At 48.1% G+C, this 27,952-nt stretch overlaps 4 protein-coding genes across 4 annotated transcripts; all 4 read right to left on the bottom strand.

The window, feature by feature from the left end:
- Positions 1-167: 167 nt before the first annotated feature.
- LOC135806290 (uncharacterized) lies at positions 168-5,023 on the bottom strand. Its single transcript, XM_065320454.1, has 4 exons — positions 2,943-5,023; positions 2,425-2,544; positions 1,861-1,942; positions 168-1,270 (listed from the first exon to the last, which is right to left on the bottom strand). The coding sequence occupies exons 1-4, from the start codon at positions 4,294-4,296 to the stop codon at positions 1,003-1,005; spliced, it is 1,824 nt and encodes a 607-aa protein (XP_065176526.1). The 5' UTR covers positions 4,297-5,023; the 3' UTR covers positions 168-1,002.
- An 820-nt stretch (positions 5,024-5,843) lies between these two features.
- Positions 5,844-14,993, bottom strand: LOC135806288 (zinc finger protein ubi-d4-like). Its single transcript, XM_065320453.1, has 11 exons — positions 14,762-14,993; positions 13,961-14,373; positions 11,396-11,488; positions 10,773-10,936; positions 10,361-10,464; positions 10,001-10,108; positions 9,428-9,488; positions 8,565-9,038; positions 7,478-7,590; positions 6,978-7,059; positions 5,844-6,610 (listed from the first exon to the last, which is right to left on the bottom strand). Exons 2-11 carry the CDS (start codon positions 14,332-14,334, stop codon positions 6,555-6,557), a joined length of 1,629 nt encoding a protein of 542 aa, XP_065176525.1. The 5' UTR covers positions 14,335-14,373; positions 14,762-14,993; the 3' UTR covers positions 5,844-6,554.
- A 1,877-nt stretch (positions 14,994-16,870) lies between these two features.
- LOC135806287 (AP-3 complex subunit sigma-2-like) lies at positions 16,871-18,272 on the bottom strand. The gene has a single exon (XM_065320452.1). It carries the CDS (start codon positions 18,064-18,066, stop codon positions 17,503-17,505), a length of 564 nt encoding a protein of 187 aa, XP_065176524.1. The 5' UTR covers positions 18,067-18,272; the 3' UTR covers positions 16,871-17,502.
- Positions 18,273-19,000: 728 nt separating this feature from the next.
- LOC135806286 (all trans-polyprenyl-diphosphate synthase PDSS2-like) lies at positions 19,001-24,266 on the bottom strand. The gene is made up of 6 exons (XM_065320451.1): positions 23,985-24,266; positions 22,825-22,949; positions 22,175-22,416; positions 21,225-21,551; positions 20,635-20,712; positions 19,001-20,058 (listed from the first exon to the last, which is right to left on the bottom strand). Exons 1-6 carry the CDS (start codon positions 24,209-24,211, stop codon positions 19,915-19,917), a joined length of 1,143 nt encoding a protein of 380 aa, XP_065176523.1. The 5' UTR covers positions 24,212-24,266; the 3' UTR covers positions 19,001-19,914.
- Between the last annotated feature and the right edge of the window lie 3,686 nt (positions 24,267-27,952).

Below are 27,952 nucleotides of genomic sequence, written 5' to 3'. Positions count from 1 at the left end.
CTGTGGCCGCAGTGCAGCGGTGCGGGATGACTTTACCTTGAACAATGCATGCAAGACACATGACTGTATACTCATACACATCTGTTATCCACATGTACAATCATGTACATGCATATCTACAATACATTTCTGTCATTTTGATGTACCTAGTGCATACTAAATGTGAAGATCGGGTTTAGTGACAGGTCGAATATAGTGACATTTTGCTTTCTCCCGAAAGAGTGTCGTTATATCCAATCTCCACTGTACTAACTTAGTGTCAAGCTGACCATGCCTGAACACTGGCCTGGGAAGCTGAACCGGCCAGGGAGTGATAACTTCGGATGTATTATCTCTTCAAGTATGTGTACATGTGTAACCGTTATCAGAGTAAGCACGGAGCAGATGAACAGGCATGCAGAATTGTATTGGCGACTACATCAGTGCGTGTAGCTATGGGTATTGGCAGTTTTGACAAATCTAACGTGTTACGTACAAATCATAAACAGTGATGTCATCAAAATACCACCAATATCTCTAGTGACAAAATTCTACAGTAGACATGTCATGGTGGTGGCTGCAGCCAAGCCGCAAAACAATGTAAGTTTGTTCCTATGCCGGGTGGTAATCAGCGTGGCAACTTCCAGAAAAGGTTTAGACTCAGTAATTTAGAGCATTACGGACAAAGTTGACCCCAGAGTGCACTAGCACTAGAGAAATGCAAGAAACAAGTCAGCGGATTGCTGCATGCTGCGGGCTGAAATTTCCAAGAGAGATAGCCTGCAGTGTATGCAGGAGGAGTGATACACTGTACAGCCATGCATGTTTGAGTGATGGTACGCACACAGTGCTAGCCGGATTCGGCATGGCAGAATGCAACTGGCCGCTACTGTGTACGAGCTGCAGTCAGTGTTCAGTACAAGATGATGCCGAATCAGCCTTGTCACATGTGTGATTGTGTGCACATTGGAATAGCTAGCTAGGACGTCATGTGAGACAATCAGGGTCAGTCTTGACTACTGTTCACAGAGAAAGTACTGTATGCTGTTCACAGAGAAAGTACTGTATTGTTGAGCAGAGATTATTTACCGTGTAGATCATATAGCCCCGCTTGGACAAAACTGGGCAGTGCTGGATCTCTTGACTACTGGTCACATTCGGCAGTTGCTGTTGGTTGACAAGAGCAGATATGTCTGACTGGTCCCTATGTATCCAGATGTCAATGCCAGCAAAGTATCGAAAAGCATCAGCTTCTGCCTGCGATGTGATTGCAATAAGACTGCCACCCATCCTGTATGTGTTCAATCGGAATAATAAACGGACATTTCCAGCATCAGGAACTAGACTCGGGTGCAAACCTCCTCTGATAAGTGAACAATGCAAATGCATCTGGTAACCGGCCCTGGGATGTGCGCTGGAAATGGCCACTTGAAGTGGCATACAGTCAGCGAGCTGTTCCTGCCGGACCCAGGTGAAGGCGAAATTCACAATGGCCGCATGTATTCCCCAGTGCATATGCCAGGCACATTTCTTTATTCCGGAGCTTTTGGCAAAGGTGTGTGGCATCCTAAAGCGACCCAGTATGTCTGGCCTAGCCAGGGTCCACTGCTATCTATTGGGCACATGTAGACCGGCTGTGTACTTCAAAGAAGTACACATACAGCTACCACATGACCGACCCATGACATGTGAAAATGATCAAGAGGCGTAGGTCAAATGCAAGCATAGTGAGGGCTCTCAATGCTGCGGTACTCTTGTTTTGCAGCACATCTGGATACGTGCCCCTCTCCCACCACCACCACCACCACCACCACCACCACCATCGTCCACACATATACTGAGTACATGTGCATGTGCATACAGTCACACATGTGAACATACCGATCACAATTTGCTTGAGCGCTTGCATGGGTTCCTGGCATAGGTGATAGCCTGACACACTTCCCAGCTTGCCAAGTCCAGCCTATGAACAGAATAATAATGCATGTTGATAGTACACGTTTTAATAATTATGATCAATGGCACGAGCACGCCGGGCGATGTGCAGCCCTAGACCCTGAACACACTGGGATGTTCTCTTCTGCAGGCCAGGCCACAAAACTGACCCGTTGACCAGATCTCATTGAGTAGCAATGCACATGTACGTGCAACGGAGATCATGCAACCTGGAAACATCACAACGCTGGGCTGCACACTGGAAACGGCACTTACCGATTATCACACAATAATATTCCCAAATTTCATTGAGCAGCGCTGTATCAACTGTCAGGATAAGCCCAGTGCGCGTTTCAGAAATTTGTTTGTGTGCAGCAAAACGTGACCAGTTGAAACAATGCCTTTGTTGAGTTATTTTGAAAAAAAAATTAAATTTCACGACCAGTATTCACTATCAGCCAATACTGCTACAGCCTTGCAGGCTACCGACCATGACTGCAGTGAACTCACCTGCTGTACAGTTGTTCTGTGATGTATTTCCATTGTTCTGGTCGGTTAGGCGAACCAGAGAACTTGAAGACGACAACGACTTGGTAGGACCACCATCATCGCTCCCCTCTTCTTCAAACTCTATGAACAAGCAGGCATCACATTCAAGAGCATATCCATGAGAATAGTGGTGAACCTGAACGCAGCAGGCGATCCAATGCAGAGCTGGTGCACCTATCAGAACTCAGAATGGAGCCTGGCCGGTAGGAAACATGCATCGATAGAAGAAACGTTCAGTGATTCCTGACCTGACGAGTGTTCACAGCACAAATCTGGCTGTATCTTAGCCTTACTGAGATATGAAATCTGCAGTCCCCCCCCCCCCCAGCCGAGGTGTGCTCGCTCTCTCGTGTTCAAAATGAATACACATGACATTGTGACTTTGTACATCATGTTGCAGTGAATGCCATGGTAGTACATGCAGTGAATGCCATGGTAGTACATGCAGCATGTACATGTAAGTACTAAGTAGGTATTACCTTTAGCTTTCCTGACTGCCAGAGCCACAACACAGAAAATGAGAGCGATCGCTAGACCGGCTACAGCCACCCACAAGAGGCCCAGGCGCCTCTGCTGTCGCACAATCCTGTGCTTATCATCAATGCTGGACGCAGCAGCAGCAGCAACTGCTGGCGGTGTCACGGTTCCCTTTTTGCGCTGCAAGCTGCCGGCTCGGCTACTTGACGGACTGTAACATGGGTTTTCTGGGTCGCCTTTCTCAACAACAGGACTCAAGCTCAGACTCTCAAAGAATGTCCGGTGCCGTCCTATCTTCTTGCCGCATTTTCCACATTCACAGTCACACGCCGGCGATGGTCCTCGCGATCTTGGTGTCGTTGAGCTTGGCCTGGAGTCACTGCTCATGCTGCCAGTGCTCTCACGAAACAGACGGTAGCCTTTGGATTTCAACTCTGGTCCAGGACTGAACAGGCCTGATGGAATGGAGAATTGAAGACCCGTTTTCTTCCTGTTGCTGTTGCTGCTCTGGCTACTGTTACTAGCCTCACGACTAGCCGTCTTATGTTGAGTTTTACTACCCCCCTTCGGCCGAGTGTAAGGTGCTCCGGGTCTTTCATAGAGCGTTCTGGATGAGCTGCTTGTCCGTCTCTTTCCACAGTCGCTATCACTACTGGCACTGGTTATTCTGTCCAGGTTTGTAGTCAGTGTAGACGTTTTTGATGTTGCTGCAGAGCTGTTCCCCGTCCTGGATGCTTTCACATAGCCGGGTGCAGTGAAAATGTCTTCCTCCTCCTCGTCATCATCATCATCAGCACTATCCCCGTTACAACCAGTACCACTGCTGCTGTTCTTGTGCCTGTGCTGGTCCTTGTCACAAGGTGCCGCAGGACTTCTTCCCTCGCAGCCTGCGACAGTGTCATGTTCACTCCCTGTGGCCAGTCCCGTGGCTATCAACGAACCGCTTTGTGTCGGATGTTCCTGAACGGGACAGTCCAATCCCTGCGACTGGAGCATCTGGCGATAGAGACGATGTGGATCATCTCCAACTGTTGTCAAGTCCGCTAGGCAATCCGACACTTCACTAACCGATTCCCGGATGCGTTTGCCTAGGTCATCGATTTCTGGAGAGGTCACTCTGCTTGGAGCACAAGAACCTTCAACCTCGTCATCGGTTTCAATCTTCTTCTCTGCTGATACGAGCTGCATAACAAGCGGTGATGGGATGTCATAGACACTGCCCTCCGTCACGGACAGTGTGTAATGAGCTGCATCTTCTGAACTGCTAGTAACTGGGTCCTGTCGGGGCACAAGAATATTTGTACGAAACCGAGAAGATTGGAACGGGTTGTCCGAGGAAGATTGGCCTGACGCCATTGCCTCCTGCTATCTTTTTTGTTGTTGTTGTCTTCCCGACACCAACTATCTCATGACCACTCTACCTCCTTGTCCTTATGGCTGCCAGCAGCGGCAAGACACTGGACGCCAGGCCTTGGTTTCATCCCCAACTACGATTCGTACCTCATGCCTGGTCTACTGCGACCGAGCAAAATCTTCCACCCGGAGTTAGGTCCACGTGTCAAGTGCCGCTTCTCTCCGTCGCAAGTGGGTAACGATTGTAACCGTGTACACACTGTACCGGCAAAACACCCGCAGTACTGTTTGCGTCTGGACCATGCTGTGCGGTCAAGTACTTGTAGAAGCAAGACTCAGTATATTCATGGTATATAACCACGGGGTTATACTCTTGCTAGTAGCATGGCCTTCATCGGACTGTAGACTGTAGACTGCAGAATGTAGGTAGAAGTCACTCCGATCGAACGGGAATGATTGCCATGCACGAGATGGCAAAGTAAGTTCGCTCTTGCTGTAACGACTTTTTTACGTATAATCACGAGACGCTTGTACTGTGTGACGTTCTGAAGATCTACCAGCATCAGGGACGTAGCAAGACTGGAAGAGCATTAGCGTAGGCCTCAACGGTGGTCATCATGCGTTGTGCCTCCATCACCCAGGCAGCAGCAGCAGCAGCAGGCAGTACATTATACTCCGGTAAGTAGTAGATCTACGATCTATCAACCACCTGCATGCAGGATCATAATGCCTCCTGTCTTTCACCCCTTGCAAACAGGTATCGAACAAAGACGCCATCCTGCTGGGTGGAACAAGGACACTCACTGATCCAGGGGGGGGGGGGGGAGGTGCTCTAGCAGGGTACGGGTGCACACACCATGCATACATGTGCACGTGACTCCAGGAGAACCCCAAATATCCCCCCTCCCCCACCAGGCCCAGGACAGGATAATAGTCATTGTATACAGTGGCCGCAGCTGGGACTGCACTGCAGGGCACATGCGACTTCAAGTGTCTGAACAGAAGTAAGTTCAACCAGTCATGCATAATGCAACCCTGTCCGGCTTGGAACTGGGAACACTTCTCCCATTCAGAAACTAACTTGGTAAGGGCATAGCCGGGTATGCTCAGTCAAGGCAATGTTAGTATTACACTACTGTCACCGGGCCAGTTTGGTTCATACATACTAGTAGCTGGTACCGTGCACAGTGTTCAGTGCTGGAAAGTGGAACTGACCAGTCTGCAATCACAAGTACTGTGCTACTGAGTCAGGGCTGGGCAGGGCTGGGACTATTGGACAATGTTCCAGTTCCATCATTCCCAGACAAAAGCAGAGAGATCTGTGATATCCACTGGTTGTACTTTTGTTTCTTAAAAATTTTTTTTATCGTACAACACACCTGAGCTACCAACGTCCAGCCATGGTCGGCTGCCGCTGGGAGTGGGAGCTTCCCCTCAGCCCCCCCCCCCCCCACCACTGCCATTCTGGTGTGGACCGGTGAAAAGCATCAATATCGTGAATACTGACATGTTTTTCACACCGTACACACTCCACAGTATCGACAGCAATGTTTTCATACGGAGAATGTTTTTGTATACAAGTAATGTTGATCCTATGCCGGATAGGTAGGAATCAGAATATTCATAGGCCTGTGCTTGGTGAGGATTTAATACAGTGTAAGTTGGCAAATGCCAGAACAGGAGATAGGATAATCCAGAATCATTCATGTGGAGAAGTACACAACGTCTGCACAAGCTATCTACAGTGTATGTCCAACCAACACTGTGTACAACAAGACCCAAGTAACACTTACGAACTACAACGACACACAGGTGTAGATCAACACGTAATCTGACGGCAATACCAACAATGGGTACAGTAGCTGCACCACGAAGGACTAAAGTAGAAGATGAAATACGCCCTAGCACCACACACGGGACCTAGTCGAGTGGCCATGCTTTGTCAGACTCATTGGCTACATGCATGTAATAGGAAGTCAGTTATAATCAAGGCTGGCTGTCCACTGGTACAGTGATAGCAGGCACAGCACTGACAAAGCAGTTATAATCAACTGGCTGTCCACTGGCACAGTGGTAGCAGGCACAGCACTGACAAAGCACCTGTTCATCCGAGCTGTGAGCAAGTCACCACGGTGCGTGCTTAGCAACATACGCAGTAGACAAGTAGCAGAACATCGAACTTAGCTGGTAGCTAGTGTCAATGTGTTATACCTCAGTGCTGCACCACCAACAACCTGCAGAGTCACTGGTGTAGTCCAGGACTACTGCTGCGCGCTTGCTGCCTCCCGCTCGGAGCAGAGGATGCAGACCCACCGACCTGCACCAAGATGTCCACAAAGACAACATAAAATTTCAAAGTACTAAGAAAATAATAAAAACAGGAAATCTGCAAGAACTACCCAAATGCCTAGATCTAATCATACAATAACAGTACTTGACTGGGGACACTTACTGACATCAGTCTCAGCTGTCATCCCCGGCAACCGCACGCCGGTACAACGCAGCCCTACTATCTTACACTGACGTTCAGTACTGCGTACATCTCTACACCGCAGACAGTTCCTCCATACATGATGTGTGCATAGGCTAGTGTACAGGCAAGCACTTCTATTAGTACAGTATGTACACTTTAGTTTGGGGGTTACCATTACAGCGGTTCATAGGTTGTTGGCTTGCAGGCTTACCCTCTGGTGGCGACGTTATCGGTGGTTTCAAGCAGTACATATGATAGCCACGATCGCAGTCATCACAAAATAGTAACTCGTCCTGCAGCAGATCATGGACAACATAAATAGTCGTGACTCTGACACTCACTGTGACAGATGATCACTTGTGACAGATGATGCTCCCAAGCCTGCAAACGTGTGTTCCGACACAAGCTATCAGCAGAAACTACACTACTCTATAGGCATTTGGATGGTGCTGCGTGGGCAAAACCGGCACCTGCCCTCGTGCTGCTAGTTCATGCTTTATCAACAGAGTTCATACATGACTCATTTTACAGAGTACTTGTACATGACTGTATCATTGTTTGGACAACAGGGGCTAAACCCAAACCGGGTCTGCTCTTACTTGAACACTTGAACAGCACTGTTGCAACTTGCCAGTCCATACACTTTACTTTAATAGGCAGATATGATTCAGTGACACTTTTAGTGACATAACCTGCATCTTGATGTCTTACATCATTGTCTGATGTTCCACATACACCGCAGGACTTGCACTCGATGCACTGCCAGTGGTACTGAGCAACATTGGACGTAAGCAAGGCGGTGAACTGTAAGCAACTTGGATGGCCTAAAAGTGCATTGGGAAATACAAACAAAAGGAATCGTTAGATAGTTTGAGGCTAAACAACGACATGATATGCGACCGGTGTGAGTGGCAGTTCCGACATGCCTGCTAGACATCATGGTGGATGTTCTTCGACACGTAATAGCCCAAGGCCCATGAAGAGGCATCTTCTCAAGAATTATTGGGAGCCGGATTCGGCGCTGGAGTGTCAGAACCGTGGGCAAGGACTAAAAGTGCAAAGTATAGCATAACTTAGCATTTCACTCAATACGTTACATGCTCCACAATTGGACTTGATTCAACCACTCCGACATATCCATGCTTACTACAGCAAAGATGCAATACCTGTAAGTGGCTGCATTCGAGTTCACGGACAACTCCATGCAATAGCCGGATTTAAAAAACACAATTCGCGTGAGACTCAGTTAGACCGGGTTTTACACATCTGTAGGAACGCGATCGCTCTCGATGATCAAGGTGCAGATGCCGCTCCGAAGAGGCGAAAATGGTAGGGAAAGGTAGAAAACATGGATGCAGCAAATGGGATTTTCGGTCTTTGACCATTTTGGTGGTGGATCTGACAAATACAAAACCGCAAACAGGGTGTGCACCATCTGAAGCTATTATACGCACAAGGCCAACAACAACAACGACGACGACGACGACAACAACAACAACAACAACAGCAACAGCAACAGCAACAAAAGCAGCAGCAGCAGCAGCACCAACAACAGCAGCAGCAACAGCAACAACAGCAACAGCAGCAACAAGAACAAGAACAAACAACAACAACAACAACACCAAAAAAAAAACAACAACAAAAAACAACAACAACAACAACAACAACAACAACAACAACAACAACAACAACAACAACAACAACAACAACAACAACAACAACAACAACAACAACAACAACAACAACAACAACAACAACAACAACAACAACAACAACACACGTGACTAGACCAACTGACCGGATCTTCCACAATCTGAGCAGGAGATGAGTGGCTCAGGAGCGCCAGTTTTCTTATTGTCTTGCTCATCTCCGAGGCAAAAGTCACAATAATCATTGGGACTCGCCACCGCCCCTTCACGTGGATCCGTTTTGAGGCGCTTGATAATTTTTTGCCTTGTGGGAGAGCCGCCACTTGGAGATTGGGGACGTGATGTTGCTTTCGGAGCAACACGAGCTGAAAACCGCCGCCCAGCATTTGCCCCAGTGCTTGATGTAGCTGTTGGTGTTGATGACGTCGATGTCGAGGGCGACGCAGTGGTTGTGGGCGGGTTTGCTGGTGCTGCTGCAGTCTCTGCCGCGGCAGATGTAGCCGCCGAGGCCGCTGATGCCTCTTTAGCCTCCTTGGCTAGCTTGGCATGCTGTACACCGTGCGGGGGATTGTGTACAAAGTGCTGACGGAGTCCGTGTGCACCTCGAAATGTTCTGTCGCATACTGTATCAAGCAAAAGGAATTGCACCACAAAGAGCCAGGGTTTTCCTCGATCACTTAAAAAGAAGACACAGGTACCCCCGACCAATGACTGTTTCGATGTGTGCATTTTCTAAGAAGACATCTTGATACCGGCATCAGTAGGCTACAAACAAGGAAGCAACAATTAGCTATGAACTAGCATCGGTCCAGTCGCATAAGTGCTCTCTCTCTCTCTCTCTCTCTCTCTTTCTCTCTCTCTCTCTCTCTCTCTCACACACACACACACACACACACACACACACACACACACACACACACACACACACACACACACACGCACACACACACACTCTCTCTCTCTCTCTCTCTCTCAGTAGCAATATCTGAAGTGGCCCGGGCGTGGCACTCACCAAAACAAGTGGCTCCAGTTACCGGAGGCAACGGTGATGCTGGCTTTTCAACCACCTGAAGCTGAAGCGCACCACACCAACACGAAGCAAACACACCCGAGCAGCACATGTATTACTTTAAATCACTAGGTTTTTCTGTTCTTTTTCACAAATAGGGTGCTTTACTCACATTGATGGTGGGTTATTAGTTCAACGAGATTTGCCACGACCACCTAGCAAGCTCACCTTGGTCACACACTGGCCCTTTCAGTGTCATGTCCCCCGTACATGATACTGGTCAACCTAATCTCAATGCCCGGTAGAAGAAGAAAGCAAGCAAGTACGATAGAGACTGCTGGGCAGGGCAATCTGTTTTTAAGATACCGTTTGTGAATAGTGCCAACTCTACTACAGAGCTGCTCATAATGAAATCTGATCGCTTGCATCAAGTTTGATTGTGTTCACCGGCTCAGGGGTGCACAGCGTCCGGTATGGCATTGGCTCGCTCGACTGGATTTTATTGAGCAGCACTGCAGGTATACCTCATGGTCTGTCAACAAGCACTCCACATGCAGGCCAGTCCCGGCAACTCACCGATCTCTTTCTTGCCGACTGCGGCCGCTGGTTGAAGTCCTCGGCATCGCTGTCATTGCTGCCAGGTTCCTGATACTCTGGTTCGGATAGATTCCCCCTGTCATCATTCTGTCACCAGGCATGAGTACACAAACTCATTACTTGGAAGTTGGAGAAAATGTCATATATCATACACGAGTAGCTTGCCTCTGGCGATGGATCTGTAAGCCTCCTTTGCAATTTTGACTTTATGCTCTATGTCCATCTACGCATGCATCACCGCAAGCACGCACAGCCAGCCAGGTAACAGTTAAGACACACCGTATGCATTGAACGGCTTCTTGGTAACGGTGTTATCATTGCTCTTTCCTATGTTCTTACCTCTGATTCGCTTGACGAGCTGAAGAACAAACTGGCATATCCTGGTCGAGCTCTGACCCTCGAGGACCTTGTCGAATGGACCCTATCAGAGTCACCATCCACGTCTAGCACAGAGAAAAGATACTGTTCTGTGAGGAGTGATCGAGTACAGCATGCATGCTACGTTGACAGAGATTGTCTGGACCTCCAATTACCGTGTACACAAGCCCAGGGAAACACAGTAACATGGCCACGCGACCATGGATATACTTCTGTGGAGAATATTCACAGCATACGATTGCTCATTCGGATATTACCACATTGACGGTGGGCAGCTGTGAGTGCCGTGATTTGTTCTTTCCCATTCGGACCCGCAATGTCGGGGGGGGGGGGGGGGGTACTGTTTGATGATAATGTTGTATATGTCACTCACCTTCCTCTGCCTGGTCATCTGAAGCCGGTCGTCGACCGATGATGGGCTTCTTTCCCTTCGACACACGCCATCGTCTCCTCTCGGGATAGTAATAGACGCGGCCAGACACGTTGGTTTGCATTCGTTCATGCCGGCGCATCCATAAGTTGCACTTCGAGTGAAGCCTAATCGAAGCAGGATAATGCGACATAGAAACTTTACAAGCTTACAAACAGCAGGAACCTGGCTGGCAAACCCAAGCATGGGCAGCAGAGTTGTAAATAGAAAGTGCTATGTGCAGTTCTAGATAGAAGCCATGGCCAGGGGATCGCAAAACTAACTTAAAGTTTCTGTACAGAAAACCCAACCGCACACAAAGAGCCAAAATAAATAGCAAACATGTTCGGGTCTAGGTCAGAGTGATGGCTACAACTTCAGCTCGGACAAGCCACGTGTCTAGGTCAGAGTGATGGCTACAACTTCAGCTCGGACAAGCCACGGGTCTAGGTGAGAGTGATGGCTACAACTTCAGCTCGGACAAGCCACGGGTCTAGGTCAGAGTGATGGCTACAACTTCAGCTCGGCGGACAAGCCACGTGCGGCCTAGCCTCACATGCACACTCGGCAACACTTACAACACTTACGTCTTCGTATGCGAGTCCCAGAACGATGTTTTGCGCTCACCACTCAACTGTGTGTTGTAGAGAGCTGTTAGCTCGATTGCATCCTGGTATAAACTGGACAGCAAATAGCGCAAAGCAGTTGAGAAAGCTGACCTACAATTATTGTACTGTAGTCGCTCATGTACTCGTACATTGTAGTAAAACACTACTGCCGGTATCTGACTAGAGCACAAGTTATTATACGATGTGTGCTGGTGTGTCGGTGTGTGTCGGCGTGTGTGTGTGTGTGTGTGTGTGTGTGTGTGTGTGTCGGTGTGTGTGTGTGTGTGTGTGTGTGTGTGTGTGTGTGTATGTGTGTGTGTGTGTGTCGGTGTGTGTGTGTGTGTGTGTGTGTGTGTGTGTGTGTGTGTGTGTGTGTGTGTCGGTGTGTGTGTGTGTGTGTGTGCTGGTGTGTGGCGGTGTGTGTGTGTGTGTGTGTGTGTGTGTGTGTGTGTGTCGGTGTGTGTGTGTGTGTCGGTGTGTGTGTGTGTGTATGTGTGTGTGTTTTTTGTGCTCCTTGGGAGCAGGTTACACTTTCTAAGCTCCGTGTTCTTGGCTTTCTCCCAAGTTTTCTGCCTGCCCAGGGCGACTCTGGCGTAGCCAGAGTCGACCCTGGAGCACCCTCGCACACTGCCAAGGTAGTGCTGCATGATTGGAGCGCGGAATCGCGATGTAGCTTGCAGGACAATTTACTTTGATATTGTCACTGCTGCGTCGGCCGTGGTCCACCACTCGCAGTGGAGTAGCTGTCCCTCGAGTGCTGTGAAGAATCCAAGCTCGACGAATGCAGTGGTGGGAATTGCGGATTGGCTGGTGGAGTGCTGGAACAACTCGTTGTTTTTCAGTGGAGTGGACGAGCGAGTGCGGAGAGGAAGGTCCCAATGGCGGAATGGTGGGAATTGAAACTTCAATCTTTCGTCGTCATGAGTGCACTGGTCAAGCGTTGTGGAAGTCTGTCGGATTTGTGAGGCCTTGCCCTGCCGCTTACATCGTCAACGTGGAAGAACTGCTAGTGGAGTCCTGGTGGGATTTCGGATGCCCACACTCCTTTTGCTTGGTGGATTCTTTCGTGGACAGTGCTTTTTCGTGACGTGAAATTTTGAATTTTTTTTTCCTTCCTGTTCATTTTCAGTCGTTGTCACTGTAGCTGTCAGGTTGTTGTTACAGTGCAGCAGTCGTCCGTTCTGCTCCATTGTTTCATCTGTTTTGCCAGTTCTGCTAGCTGATTCTATTTATTTGCCACTGCCCCTCATAATGCTCATGCTTGGGTGGAGGGCGGCGTGACCCGTTTAGGGTAGCTGTATCATAGTAGTAGTAGTAGTGTGTGTGTGTGTGTGTGTGTGTGTGTGTGTGTGTGTGTGTGTGTGTGTGTGTGTGTGTGTGTGTGTGTGTGTGTGTGTGTGTGTGTGTGTGTGTGTGTATAGTCGAGTGCATCAGTGTACAGTAGAGTCGTGCGCTGAAGAACGTGGAACCCAAGAACGTCCAGCCTGAAATTCTAAGAACGCCACTGGCACTGGTTGGTAGCGCTAGCAACAGCACTTGCAGTGTAGGGCTAGCAACAGCACTTGCAGTGTAGGGCTAGCAACAGCACTTGCAGTGTAGGGCTAGCAACAGCACTTGCAGTGTAGGGCTAGCACGGGAGTATAGTACTTAGTAGCGGCAGCGCCAAACCTAAAGTTAAGAATGGCGTTGTTGGTTTTCTGGCAGCTTGTGGGATGCATATGATCCAGTACGGATTGTTTCTAAGAACGTGCTATAAGAACGCAGCCAGATTGCTGAAAAATAAGAACGTCCCAGGCTAACCCCTTGGAAACAACGTTCTTGGGCACGCGACTCTACTGTATTTCGAGGGCTTGCCCAATTTCCTGAGTTCAAACCTTTTATTGGTAAATCGCAAGTTGTCGTATCAACGGCTTCAGCGCAAACTTTTGATTTACCGTGACTTTGGATCCAGCAGTGAAGACAGCGCCAGATCTCTAGACCTGATCATGCCACTGAATCCTGCAGACTGCAGTATACTAGTAGTGAATGGCATGATGTAACATGTCAAAAGGAAAAACACGACACTGAGTCTTGGTAGCCACTTGTGCACTGCTATTGCATGAGGTAGCCACAAAATTACTAATACAATGCCAGGACCTCAAGTCCTAGCTGGCTAGATCTAAGTCACCGTTAGTGTGACACATAAGTAGACTACTTTCATAAATCATTGCAAGGCATACCACAGTACCACCAGGCCTGTTCAGTGTTGCACCCCATGTACCATGCAGGCCCATCATGATTGGCACCACCATAATTATTATGCCATGGCACCACACCATGTACACTCCACAGCACACATCCAGTGCATCCAGGAGGTCAAGCTAGCTGGCATATCCCATAAAATTTGAAATTATTTCGTAATTTTTCACGCAGCCAAACATGCACTACACTAGTATTATTATTTTTGTGTTGACTAGATTGGTCATGGTAGCGGCGTGCAGATGTTGTGAAACCGATCGCCAAAAGCATTGTTGCAATCACATCGGAAAAGCTCATTGCACTTACGCGGTTTGTCTTGCTGACGCTGCCGCCATGCTCCCGTTCACTGGTTTCTCCATGGACGACGCTGGCTCGCAGCTGTCCCCCGGAGCCTCTTCAGAACAGTCAGGATGTCGCTGCCGTGACGCAGCTTGCAGGTCCACCTTCGACTCAGCCGCCGTCCGCTGCTGCTGCCGTTGCTCCGAAGTAATAGTTGTCGCAGAACCTAGTAGTGTGCTGTCTGTGTGATCGCGATGGTGACTGCCACTGGATGATCCGAAGAACACATTGTCAGCCGCAACACTACTACACCCGGCTGCAGCGGCCAGTAGAGCCTGCTGAGCGGCAGCATTGCGTCTGCTCCGACGAGTAGCGATAGTACTGCCACTTCGGCTCTCCATACTGGTCACTATGCTTCTATGGTCTTCAAGTTCAAGTGCCTTAGAGAGTGAAGCGCATCCGAATGTCAGCAGCCACTACTAAAACGTATTCAATGGAAAATGCAGCTCAAGAACATGACATCTTCCAATATCCCGGTACGAGTAAACAGTGCAGCAGCGTGTGTACTAATCGGTCACAAAGTCAGGCTAGCCAGTGGAGTGACTGGAGTCCGTCTTCTTCTCACGCTTCGCACACAACACGAAGACGTCACGAAGCGACCAAACATCCAGCCCAGAAAACTACAAAGTACAAGTCAGAAATGTAACGATTATGTAGCCCGTTCACAACTCGCCTGTTCTAGTATCATTCTATCTACGCCACTTCACGCTGAAACTGAGTGAAAGAGAGTGGCTAGGCTATGGACAAACCATTCTCAGTAACACTTACATACTAGTAACGTGAAGATTCAGTAGTCAGCACACACTGATGCCGCGTAGGCCTACCGCTCGACAAAATGTACTTCCAGTCCAAAACGAAGTTAGCACGGATCGCGGAGTGGATAAACGCTAGCATGTAGCAGTAGCACTCAGAATACAGCGTGCACAAAAAAATACAAAGAGAAAAATCCCGGAGATCTCGAGAGCGACATGCACGACGTCGTTCACGTCGGGTCTTTTTTTACTCAGTCAAGTGAGCATGCAACGATGCATGCATATGCTTGCACTAGCACTTAGCAGCTACATGTAGCTGCAGTAGATCTAGCGACAGCTGCGTTACTCCGTAGGGCTACTCGACTGTCATGTCAGGCCTGCAGGGGCTAGGGTGACACGTGCGTGAAAAGAAAACGAGATACATTTTTTTACTCACTTGCCAGTGGAAAGTGGGAAATCATGCCAGATCATGCCGATGCATGAACATCCAAAATGCCGGAAGAATGAATGACAGTATAACTATAACGTATGTTCAGCTACAGGTCCCCCCCCCCCCTTCAAGGTCTGAATCCGCCAATAACCTGAATAGGCTGTGACACAGTATTAACGCACGAAGGGCCAGCAGAGATAGTCCAGACCAGTACACTGTAGGACCCTGGCACTAAGAATATTGAATAAGCAAGCCGTTGACAAGGTCTAGACGCCGATTACTAGCCTTTGACGGATAGCGCTGCTCAACTTGAAAAGCATTGGAACCGGCTGGACCAGGCATACTACTATGCACATGCACATGGCATATTATGGCGGATAAGAACTCTGCCTGCCCATATTCCTCAATCCATACCTCAATTTCAGTATACTATTTACATGAACCCACCACCCAGAGAGAGCACCACAAGTACATGTACATCATACACAAGTTTTCCAGTTCTTCTGATGACATCACAGTAATCCGCCAGTTTCTGGAGACCGACTCATTTGGCAAAGTCATCACTAAAATGTCCATACCCCCTACATGTAGTACATGCATGGCAGACACTGACATGTTTGTAGACTGATTGGCATTCTCAGCCTGGATCCTTGGGAGCCCACACAGCTGAGCTAACTTGAATGTCAGCCTGATGTCGTGATGATGAAAAATGCTGTCTCTGCATAAGCCTTGCAACTTTCTTCCGCTCTCACGACTCGGAGCTTAATTTAAAGGGGAAGTTAAGCCTTAAATCAAATTTTCCGACGGCACCAATTGTAGTCCTTGGGGTGCTGAGTCGAATGATCTTGGTCCGAGGAAGCTGAGACGCTCCCTTCCTCCTTTATTCCCAATCGAACTCGCGCACTTCCACTGAAACTGGGTGACTGCGCCCTACTACTAGATGGGAATTTATACGCAAAATGTCACAAAAAGCGCCATTTCATTCTTATAAAAGCCCGGATGACCGCGATTGGCCCATATGTTGTAGTCTTTTGGACGCTGAGTTGACTAGTTTTGGTCCGAAAAGGCCGATGCAGCATTCGGCCCTTATGGTTGAACCTGCGAGCACGTGCTCCTGCGTACACCAGTCACCTGGTTACCACGCCAGCAGGCGACAACTTTCACACCAAGGTTCAACTCAAAGGTTCAACTCGAGTGACAGAAATTCGCCCAAACATGCTGTAAGTTGTAGCCTGCAGGCACGGTGACCAGGTGACTGGTGTACGCAGGAGCATGTGACCGCTTGTTCAACCATGTTCGATTGGGAATAAAGGAGGAACGCTGCATCGCAGCCTTTTCGGACCAAAACCAGGCGACTCAGCGTCCAAAAGACTACAACGTATGGGCCAATCGCGGTCATCCGGGCTTTTATAAGAACGAAATGGCTCTTTTAGTGACATTTTGCATACAAATTCCCATCTAGTAGTAGGGCGCAGTCACCCAGTTTCGTTGGAAGTGCGCGAGTTCGATTGGGAATAAAGGAGGAAGGGAGCGTCTCAGCTTCCTCGGACCAAGATCATTCGACTCAGCACCCCGAAGACTACAACTGGTGAAAATTTGATTTTGGGCTTAACTTTCCCCTTTAAATCACACCCAGCACCATTCAGGGTTGCAACAAACCACTACACACCAACACAGTGCAAAGCCAGAATGGAGCAGGGTTTGGTAAAGCATGTCTTTATGGGATTCTTACAGGATGCTACTAGAATGATGTATTGTGTATGTGATGCCAGCATCACAACTTAGCTATTCACGGATACGGGTGACAATAGCTACATAACACATTGAATGCAAAGAAGTACTGGGAATGTGAATCTCTTTTACTTATACTCATTCAGTGCTACCGCCTGCTATTAAGTCCAATACACACACACACACACACACACACACACACACACACACACACACACACACACACACACACACACACACACACACACATGATGAAACTCCACTGGACGTGCGGCGGTGAATGAATAACGCGACCTTCAAAGAAATTGTCCATTCAGGACCGAGTGGTTCACCACATACCCTGATGATAGCACAGGCACACTGGATTTGGCAAAATAATTACTCTTGGTTGTGGGCCATCTTCATTCATTTCACACTTAGATGGGAGGTGGGGGGGGGGGGGAGGGGGAAGGAGGCAGTGTCTTGGCAATTGCTGATAACTAACTGACTCCTAGCTTTACGTATCACTATATCATTACCAGTTACTACTGCAGTAAGAGTAGACAGCACATTTAGCACTGTAGACTAGTTGCACTAAACCCAAGTAGAACTGTTATTCACTTCAAACCTTGCTGTACAGCCAGCTTGACTTGGTTGACAGCTGCAACAGCTCTGGTTGGCGCTGACGCGACACCAGCCACCACCACCTGCGCTGTTCCCTTGTCTTCCTTCTCGATCTTCAGCTGGTGCTGCGCGTGCGGGATGATTTCAGCCATGTTCGTCTCCAACACCATCCCACCCATCACGATCTCATTGACTAAGTAATGTACTTTGTCCACGTGGAAGATCAGATCCAGCTCGCAGACATTCTCGAAGCACTTGTCCAGCGATTCGACCAATACCTGAATCAGGTCAAGGATTCCCAGCTCGCTCTCGCTGGAATCGCAGCAGAAGACGAAATACAGCGTCGCGTAGTGGCGATACACCAGCGAATAGTCCATACCACCTAGCAACTCCGTGGAGATACCCTCGACGAAGTTGCACTCACTGTCCGCACGCTTACTGATGATCTGAAAGACTTCACGAACGGCCTGTTGCTGCTGGTCCTCGGTAAAGTAGTGGAAAAACTTCATCAACCTGGCCTTTCCATGGTTGTTGAAGACAAGCACAGCTTTGATCATCTTGCTTGTTTTCGGCTCGCAAGTCGGCGGCCTGCCCTACACCAGACTGCCGTCTCGTCCTCGGTGTCTACACTGGAGCCTAGCTCTAGCGGGCAAGGGGCGCTGTTCCTTACCGTTGTGATTTACCCTCAAGACAAGTAGTTCACAGACCAGTGCATGCAGTTTCTCCTCTCACGGCTCACTGTTGGCAAGAATCTTGATTTCCGCAACCAGCGGAGTATCATGATCGCATCTCAAGTAAAATGAATACAGTAGTAAAATCAGACTCCGGCTGGAGTGCGGCTACAGAGGCTCCATCCAGCCAGTCCGTGATAAATGCATCCCGCTGATGAGACATACCGGTACTACCAAGAGTATAACCCCCGGGCGGTTATACTCTTTGTACTACCGAGGGCACCCCGGTATTCCTGGTACATCATGGTAGACTACAACTATTATTATTATTAGCAAGAGTACATGTTTATCTACTCTTGTTATTAGTAATAGTTACAACTTACAAGTGTACACGGTGTGAAATAGTTATCTTCCAACTTCCTCCTAGATCCTGAGTTCACTTCAGCTGACATGACGTGTACAACCAGAGTTCATAAGCAGACCATAGTGGTGCACCACATGCCCAGCCGCTAGCCTAGCCTCACAGCTCTGCACAAAGCAGAAATATGTGACTGAATTAGCGCTCTCACCCTCCCCCCCCCCCCCCCCCCCCCTAGCCCTACGGACTGAGTTGGCGCTCTCTCACCCCCCGCCCGTAACAATAATAATGATAACCAAAGAAGTACATTGCCATGGGTTTTTGGGGCTCTTTGTAGATCTAGAAGACGGAAGCAGCAACATTCCGAGCCTTCCAAAAGGCTCTCTCTCTCTCTCTCTCTCTCTCTCTCTCTCTCCCACCACAGCCACCGCGCATCTACCACCGCCATCAATCGGCATCAGAGAGGTTTCCAACTTTCCACAGGTGCAGAACAAGCACTAATCATGGCACCATACACATGCACATGTGCAGGGCTTCCTGGTTAGTAATGGATGTGATAATGGTGAATTGGTGATGCTGGTTGTATCACTTTCATGCATATACCAGAATACAGGTCTCTCCTCATGATCTGAAAGACAGAACATAAAATAGTTGACAAAGTGAAAGTAGCTGCCGATCTAAAATTGGGTTAAAATCGGCACCGCAATGCCAGATGCTGACTTGTAGAAGCAGGGTCTGACAATATCAGAATGTAGTTCACTGTCTGAGTTTGGAAGCTGGCACAACTCATCACACAGCATCATAATTATATTTGAAAGGAGCCTACATCGCCAACGATGGAGGTGAATATTCTCTACCAGTAAAACAATCTGGGGTTTACTGAACCAACAAATAATTCAGTGCTTTGCTCTGATGAGTTATTATAATGACTGTATGGGTCCAGGTCAAGTGGAGTCATCAGAGAATATTGAAATCCATGAGTAAGTGTGATTGTCTGTCTATGGCTAGGCCTGCCCAGTACCATGTGCCACTAGTCTATCCACTCTCTCACACTTCACCTTGTAAGGATATGAGAATCAAGGCAATGAGATCATTATGACATCGCCATATGCCGCCAAAGGGCATACCCCACTGTGTCAGTGAAGTGGGCAAGCATATCGCCACTGTATGCTTGGTGGTTTGCAATGCAGGCAGCCAAACCTGGCACTCTCAAGGATGATGCTACATGTGTCGCATGTGGACCGGTCGACGGTCAATGCTCAACACAGTGCATGAAAGGCACCGGCATGACTTGGCATGCACCTGCGGTAAACACCGGCAGCATTGGACTACACGTGTAGTAGATTCGGAACTCGTCTCTGCTCCAGTGGTGGCACTCACGTCAGCTCCTCTGCCATTCTCTTCAGTGCTTGCAGAGCATCAGACGGAGGAAAGGCTTCCAGTGAGTCGATAGCAGCTGTCGCATGGAACTTCTGTACTGGAGGTATTCTCTGCTGGGCCTCTGCAAACTCACTCTCATCCTGAAGGCAAGAAAGGAGACCAGATGGAAAATTGGAAACATCAGGCATTCAGTGACAATGGTCAAGAAATAGGTGTGAATGTCACGTAGCAAAAGTAATCAAACCAACTGCTAATACAGTCTACTACTTACTAGTACAGTACATGTAAGTGACTGCACTGGAACCAAGGGGAAGATGGCATAATGGCTTGACCGGGAATATGATCAAAAATGCGTTCACTGCACAGCCAGGTAGGGTTTGAAAGTGATGGCGCCAAGTGTCAACAAATAACGACTTCTGTGTATAATTGGATCCACACTGACCATAGCGAAATAGAGAAACTGGTGGGGAGGCCCCTCGTGTCGCATGCTAGTGGGACTTTCCTGTGGCAGCCGTGGGTCAGGGGAGGCCCCAATCAAGTCAGCACCAGTGGTCACCCTGCTGTGAAGGCAAACCACCCAAACAGGTATGGGTCCACATAAACACTGGATCCAAGTGGATCCAAAAGTCAGCGCTGCCATGACTCCAGCCTGGCTGTGACATAGCATTTTCAAGGCAAGCCCTATCAAAGCTACAGTAACCAGCACGGGATCATACCTGACAAAGGCTACGTAACAAGCCGGGTGCTATCTGGGAACTGGAGTCCATAGAAGTGGGCTGTAGCTCTGAATGCAGCTGTGTGTAGACAAAACACAACACCAGAATTCCTCAGAATCAATATGATGATAAATTTGCTGCCAAACTACATGTACAGACACAATGTGCAAAAAAGCACCACTTGAAACTCAATACAGGACACCCTCAATGAGAATAACTGCTACTGCTAGCATTGAAAATCTCTTATAGAACTACTGTAAAACGGGTAACTATTGTGACGTAAACATGTTTGCGAATTTTGCGAGAGGCCCCGAATCGCAAACTTTGAACAACGCAAACTCGCGCCATGTAAAGTTCAGTGCAAGGACTGACTCGACTGTGTAGAACGACTGACAATTTGTAAAACGCAAACATTTATTGTCGCAAACGTTACCCGTTTTAAAGTAATGATTAGCACCCAGCTCACAATTTTCGGAACTCTAGGATTTTGCAGACTACCATCCACAGCAGGGCATAAAGAAAAGATTGTTGCCAAATACATCATGGTTTTCTGACACAGGCTAATCCTACACTCCTAGTAATGTTAGTACCTCATCAGCCATAGCCAAGTGCCAGCCATACACGCCAGCTTTCCTACGCATCTCCACTGGTGCATCAGCCAGCAAAGCAGTGCCATGGCAGCCATGTGAGAGTAGACTACCGTGTGCTAGGCGCACCCAGCGTATCCAGTTCTTCAGCGACGCTGGCTCGTCCACGATTGGGCAAGTGCCTGGTGCTGCTGTGATGTGATTCGTTTGCGATGTGAATAGTGGCTCGGACAGGCTGTACCGGTCATTGGGTGCCGCCACATGCCAACTCTGCCGCAGACAGGCTGCTACTTTCATATCAGATAGTGCCTGTGATATTTTCTCTGCCACCTGCAAGAAACCAGACACATAACAATACATGAGACTCTTTTTCTACAGTACTGTAAGCTGATGCCGCGCAGGCTGATCAATACCCTGAAGATGCTCACTGAGGCAAATATTTTACGACTTTTACAAACTTGTAGCAGTGAGCGATTGACAGGAGAGGGGGGGGGGGGGGGGGGGGGGGGGGACTGAATGTATTCTAAGCTTCTACTGGGAAAGCAGGGTGAGCAGTAAACACGGAGGGGACCAGACTTGAAGCATGCACATCCCAGGCTAGTGAAATCCTCTTACCGTATTATCTCTAATATAAGCACGGTCCTTTATTTTTTCAATGTACCTCCGCCCTGTGCTATTAATGGAGACGTTCCTTTATTGGAGACTGTTCCATTATTATTTCAACCTCACTTCAGAGGCCTGTTGCCATGCCAAATTCATGTCAGACACACACATTTCAGGGTTTTTTTCGCCGGTACAGATAATGAATTTACACAGTGTGCTTATAATGGAGACTGAGCACTTTATTTTTTGAATGCCGCCCCAAGGTGTTCTATTATTGGAGACTGTGCTTATATTAGAGATAATACGGTAAGTTGACTGAAAATCCAATGTCATAACACACACACACATACCTCAGTGTTATACAGCTTGCCCAAGCCAGACGATGCATTCGCAAGCAGGTAATCACCAAGCAGAACTGTTAACTTGTTACCAGATGCTAGCTCTGCACGCTGTTCAGCTGTCAGTTGTTGGCTCTCCTGTGGATACTCACCATGAGCTGCCAACTCCACATCTACAATATTGTCATGGATCAGTTCAGCTGTATATATCAACTCAATGATCTCGGACAGGTGACGCTGATGGGGCAGTATCCCTGTGCCAGGACAAATGTACACAGCACAGAACAAGCACAACAGAGAGGTTACACACACACACTGGCAACAGAATGTAACACGTATGTCAGTAATTGACAACTGAATAGAAACACCGAAGGCGAAAACATCCCTGACCACAGTGACCAGCAAGGGTGTTGTGCATTACAATGCTGATAATTTTCTCAACTACTATGATGTGGAGACCATACTGTGCAGTGGAGCGCGTATGTATTGCATATGACCGACCAGCTGTGCGCGGATACTAGGCATTGGTCGATAATGCTATGACAAAGCTCTTTGTGTCAATTTCTGGAACGAGCACGGATCAGAGGTTGCTTAGAACTCCATCTGAGTCGCACAAAACAAACTCAAAAGCATTGGATTAGAAAAGCAAATGCATGCCTTACCACTAGGATTAGTCTGAACATTTGTATTAGAGGTCTGGCTCTGTGAAGAACTCGCCAGAGCTTTGGACATCAGCAAAATAGTGATTCCACGACTCTGGAAGCCAGTTTCGTCATCAAGAAGCTTCCTGCAACGGCACGACACGGAAAGAAGAGGTTGCATGTAGTACAGTATTGCACACGCCAGAGAGAGATCTGGGATATGACGTCACTATTTCAACTAAAATTAGCAAAAGAGTACAGTCAGACCTCGCTTAACCGCACACATCTGTTTTCCACAAAAACATCCGGATAGGCGAGGTAACCGGATAACTGAACACACATACTGTATATGCATGTGGCATGTCAAAAGCAGTGACATCGTACATACATGTAGACGGGTCCTATGCAGGACAACTAGCGTGCACAGTATGTTAAACAAGCGAGAAAAAATGACAAGTGCATGCAACTGAGTGCTGTCCGCACACACCCAGCAGGTCAAGGACCTCATTTGCTTGTACAACTCCTTGATACTAGCTTCTGCAAGCGCTAGCCAGCCACATGCAACCGGATACGACGAAGCATTTTTTACACATTTTAACCAGTTTGTACACAAAATCATGCACCGGTATGCGGATCGCGAGGTCCGGTTATGTTGTATGCATAACATATGCTCCACATCGGTAACCAGCGATTTTCTTCCGGATGGCGAGGGATCCGGATAAACGAGGACCGGATAAACGAGGTCTGACTGTAGTAAGATTTCCACAAAACCTTGCCCACAGGGTGCCCGGTAGACCGAGGTGCCCGTAAAAATGTTGGGGTCCGGATAACTTTGGGAGATATGAGTGCATTTTTGTGATACCGGTACTCGTGCAATACAGGATTGGGTCTTGACTGCCAAGTCTAGTCCACCAAAATGCATCAGGACCACACATGTAGCAATCTACCTTGGACTGCTGTACTGCTGGAAGAGTGCATAACCCCAGGGTTAACGTACTCTGGCTACTACATGTACTGCTAGCACTTGATCATCCACACTAAGTGTGTTGCATTTATCAGTAACGATCAGAAGCAAGCACACAGGGTAGTGCTTTGACGCGGTGTCTGTGAAATCTAACACGGAACGGGTGGACGCAAGTAGACCATAACTTGGCATAAGCACATACAACTACAGCTGTTACCTTGCTGTCTTCAGCAGGGGATGTCTTGTTCCGACCATTTTACGAAGATGACCAACAACATTTGAAATTTCGTCACTCAACAAATATCTGAGGTTGAGGAAAGAAGTTGGATAGCCCACGATCTGTTCTGCTTCCTTTCGCCATGGCAGCTTAGAGAGCGATGATGAGTTTCGTACAGCTGCGACATGAAGGCAACGATGGCACGAGGCCAACGTTGGTAAGGACATCCTCAGAATACTTCTACTACAAATGTACTATTCCGATCCAGGCAATTACAAGTCTGGTCTATGTTTTGTACCCTGGTTTGAAAACCTGAAAACTGGAGAATCGTTTTCTTCTGACATGACTTGCATACTGACATTGAGTCGGCGGACAGCTCAGTTGACATGTGGCAGAAGGCGAGGTGTATGTCAACCGCTGTATGTGATCGGATACAGGGAGCCGCTAGAATACCGACTCCCTGACCGACTACAGGGGAAGCTCAGAAATCCGACCACCTTCGGGATCCACATCACGTGACATGTAGCTATGGGTTACAATATTGTAGTATCGGTACGAATGGTGATCTCCGAGGTGGCCAGCAGGCCACCATCAGGGACTCCCTGGTCACCATGGTCTGGTGTGCGCACAGGGGAGGCCTTCTTGCAGCTTGTGGCACCGGAAAACTCAGAGGTTGCTTTTATCGGCAGTAACTACTACATGTACATAGTTGAATGTACCAGCCCGCATTTCTCACCAATGATTGTGTCCATGTAAATTGCACACTTATGAAAGAGTGGACCCATCTTTAAAAAAAATCATTAATCACTGACTCTGAACCTTCCCTTGTACATAAGTGGTGGCATGCGGATATGTTCGCAGTGATAATAATTCTCGGCATGGGTTCAGCTTGCAACTCTGTGCGACACACAAACTGTAAACGCAGCCTCCTACTATCCCAGGGTCAATCATTTTTCATAATAGTCCAAGAAATCCAAGAGAAACTCATCCCAGTATGGCAATGTGAACCACTCAACTTGGTGGATGCCGGTGACACACAAACCACAATGGGCAGATTCATCTCAGCATGCCCAGAAATGCGAATCTGCACATGGCCGCTTAAAAACAAATTATCCAGTCTCCCTGTGCCTGCCCGGAACACCTCGCATTTTCATACAGGGGCATGAGCCTTCATGAATATCACAACAGGTCCTCAGTCAGTTACATGTATGTACATGTACTGTAAGACATGTTATTATAACGAGTCGCAAATTTAACGATTGTCCAAAATTCATAGGTTAACGAGAAGATATGTTAACGATCTTGCAGTATTCTGCCATATCCACACACAGCATATATGAAGCAGTACGGCCTCAACGGATCTTATTATAACGAAGAAATGTCATCCGTTAAAACGTTAGATTTGCTTCCTCGTTATATATACATGTCTTACAGTATTGCACTCTAGACCATCATTTCCTAGTTAAAACATTAGACTGAATCCCAGCACCAGTATATGCATACCAGCAAGTCAGTTCCAACACTGCAAGCCATGATCCGGGAAAATTGCATTTTTAATTAGTATTACCAAATCACTGAGCACTAAGCCAGCTGCAGGAACATTGCCAGCATCACAACGCAGTTCCCAAACCAGCGGTTTACCACAGACGAGTCATTGGCCATTGTGGGGAAACCTACCGGTCACTTGTGCCATGCCCTAGAAAAACTACTGTCGCGGACATGGAAATCCAGTCGATTGTAGGGTCCGGCGGATTCTGCTCGAAAAGGTGGCAGATTCTGCTCGAAAAGCAGTGAAATTGGCAGAACCATACAAACCTTATGGCGGGCAATTCCTCGAATTCTGCTCCATTTCTTTATCCACATACCAAACATGCATGAAACTTACCAGAAAAAGTACCGAATTCTGCCAATTTTTCTGCCGGCAGAATCCGCCGGACCCTAGTCGATTAACCGGGGCCGGCGCCCTCAGCACGTACAGAACGTAAGTTGTTGCATGCAGTGCACATGTTGATCCTGGCCTATGCAACCAGCAGCAGCGCATAATAATACATGCTACGGCTGCATGGCCAGCGCCCTGGCGCCACTATAACTAGACGTGCGACCGGAATTACATGTCCACGACAGTAGTACAAAATTACATTCACGTGCGGCATATACTACAAGCTACTGCACATAACTGTGTAAGTTAGTATCTGAAACACGGTTTTTATTCAACATGACATGGAAAGAAGGAAGAACATCGAAGATGCAAGAGATGAAACTCGGCAACGAAATCAAAGTGAAAATTTGAAAAAGTCTAATCGTAAGTAAGTTAGTATCTACTACAGCTGTTACCAGAATGTGACTATGTGACTATGTGACTATGTGACTATGTGGCTATGTACTGTGCTGGTCAATGAAATCCAGTCGCGTCACTCAAGTCCGCGCCTTGCATCATTCCCCAGCCCAATGTTCGCCGGTCTAGGGCTGTGCAACGCCTGGCGCGCACTTGAGTGGCGCGACTGGATTTCATTGAGTAGTACTGTAGCTGTGGAAGGCGAGTGTGTGCATGCCACTGGTGGTACATGTGGTTAAGGGTGTCTGTGTGTGGCAATACGAGTGTACACCACGCAACCACAGTCCGTAAGCACATCACACATACATACCCGGAATGCCTTGCCTGCTTACCAGATCATCACAGACGTGACCGCATGCGTGTCCACTGTAATCTGTACATGAGAACATGGCGACAGAGGCAAGTCCTGCCAGCTTGAACATGGTACATGCATGGGTGCCATTCGACATCACTCACAGACTCAGTGTAAGGCAGCTGGGGGTGCTCCCAGGTTGGTTTACAACACCACACTGTGACATTCCATTCTGATCCACTTCAATGTTTACAACACACACACACTCTCTCACTCATGCAGTCTTACAGGATACTAATATCAGATTTCCGACATTCTTGCTGGTATTTACACACGAGCCTAACCGGTTCAGATCAATCTGACAATGTCAGCATTAGCCGTACAATGCTCTAACCTTCATAATAACTATACGGAAAATGGCACATGCTTCCCACTCTTCACGGCTCCATCGCACTGGAAATCTGGCGGTCAGCCTCCACACGGTGATTTACGTCACATGTGTTCAGGTTTGACAGGTGGCTATATACGCCTAGGTCTTTACTAGACAACACTCACGGAGCTGCCAATAATCGTCCTGTCCTGCCAACGACAGGGCAGCCATCACTAGTGCACTGGTACTGGCCACTCCGGAGTGGCACTGGGCACACGTGTGTGCTCAGAGGGGCTTGACGGACACTGACAGATCATGCTCTGAGTTATGATGGCTCTTCTATGCCTGGAGGGGTCTTGATCCCCAAAGTCACCTATACGCTGGTAGCTACTGATCCTAGGCACAGCGGGTATCATGGTGACCACTCACTGACTGGGTAAATTGCACCTAGCAATCACCTCCTCAGTACGGACTTGCTACTGACTGAGCCAGCATGAGTTTGAATGGAATTATCAACGGAGCATGCATGACCTTGGCAGATACTGTCCAAAACGGCAAAAGCCTAGGGGTCAGCCCATCAATATGGGTGTACGTAACAGCATTGCGACCTCACTCCTCAGTACTAACGACACTAGCAGTCCATGCATGCTTCATGCAGATCCACAATCTACGATCAAGCAATACAACACCTAGGCCTGATGCACTCACAGTATGGCGCCTGGATCACCATGATCACGACTGAGCCAATTGTATGAAACTAATCACTTCCCCATACAAGCCTTCCAGCAGCGTCGACATGGGCAGTGTGATCATTCGGAACTCTCGGATCAGGGAAGATTTGACGTTGTCACGACTTGCTTACCAGTTACATCTTCCATGTTGGATGGGGTACAACATTGACACCTCACCAACTGCTGTGGCTCGATATTATCGGCACAGACTCGCACGCTGGCACAAACAGAAAATAAACA

This window comes from Sycon ciliatum, chromosome 1 (genome assembly GCF_964019385.1).
Source record: "Sycon ciliatum chromosome 1, ocSycCili1.1, whole genome shotgun sequence".
Classification (NCBI taxonomy): domain Eukaryota; kingdom Metazoa; phylum Porifera; class Calcarea; order Leucosolenida; family Sycettidae; genus Sycon; species Sycon ciliatum.
Note: the sequence above shows the minus strand (reverse complement) of the source record. Positions and strands in the feature narration are given on the sequence as shown.

Coding starts and splice junctions, on each gene's coding strand:
- LOC135806288 (XM_065320453.1), bottom strand. CDS start 14,334: ATGGAGAGCCGAAGTGGCAGTACTATCGCTACTCGTCGGAGCAGACGC. Junction 7,591..8,564: donor CTCAGATTGTGGAAGATCCG/GTCAGTTGGTCT, acceptor ATGCACTTTTAG/GCCATCCAAGTTGCTTACAG. Junction 6,611..6,977: donor GATAACGTCGCCACCAGAGG/GTAAGCCTGCAA, acceptor ATCTTGGTGCAG/GTCGGTGGGTCTGCATCCTC.
- LOC135806290 (XM_065320454.1), bottom strand. CDS start 4,296: ATGGCGTCAGGCCAATCTTCCTCGGACAACCCGTTCCAATCTTCTCGG. Junction 2,545..2,942: donor GGCAGTCAGGAAAGCTAAAG/GTAATACCTACT, acceptor GCTTGTTCATAG/AGTTTGAAGAAGAGGGGAGC. Junction 1,271..1,860: donor GCTCAAGCAAATTGTGATCG/GTATGTTCACAT, acceptor GAACACATACAG/GATGGGTGGCAGTCTTATTG.
- LOC135806286 (XM_065320451.1), bottom strand. CDS start 24,211: ATGTCCTTACCAACGTTGGCCTCGTGCCATCGTTGCCTTCATGTCGCA. Junction 22,417..22,824: donor TGTTCAGACTAATCCTAGTG/GTAAGGCATGCA, acceptor GTCCTGGCACAG/GGATACTGCCCCATCAGCGT. Junction 20,713..21,224: donor ACTTGGCTATGGCTGATGAG/GTACTAACATTA, acceptor GTCTACACACAG/CTGCATTCAGAGCTACAGCC.
- LOC135806287 (XM_065320452.1), bottom strand. CDS start 18,066: ATGATCAAAGCTGTGCTTGTCTTCAACAACCATGGAAAGGCCAGGTTG.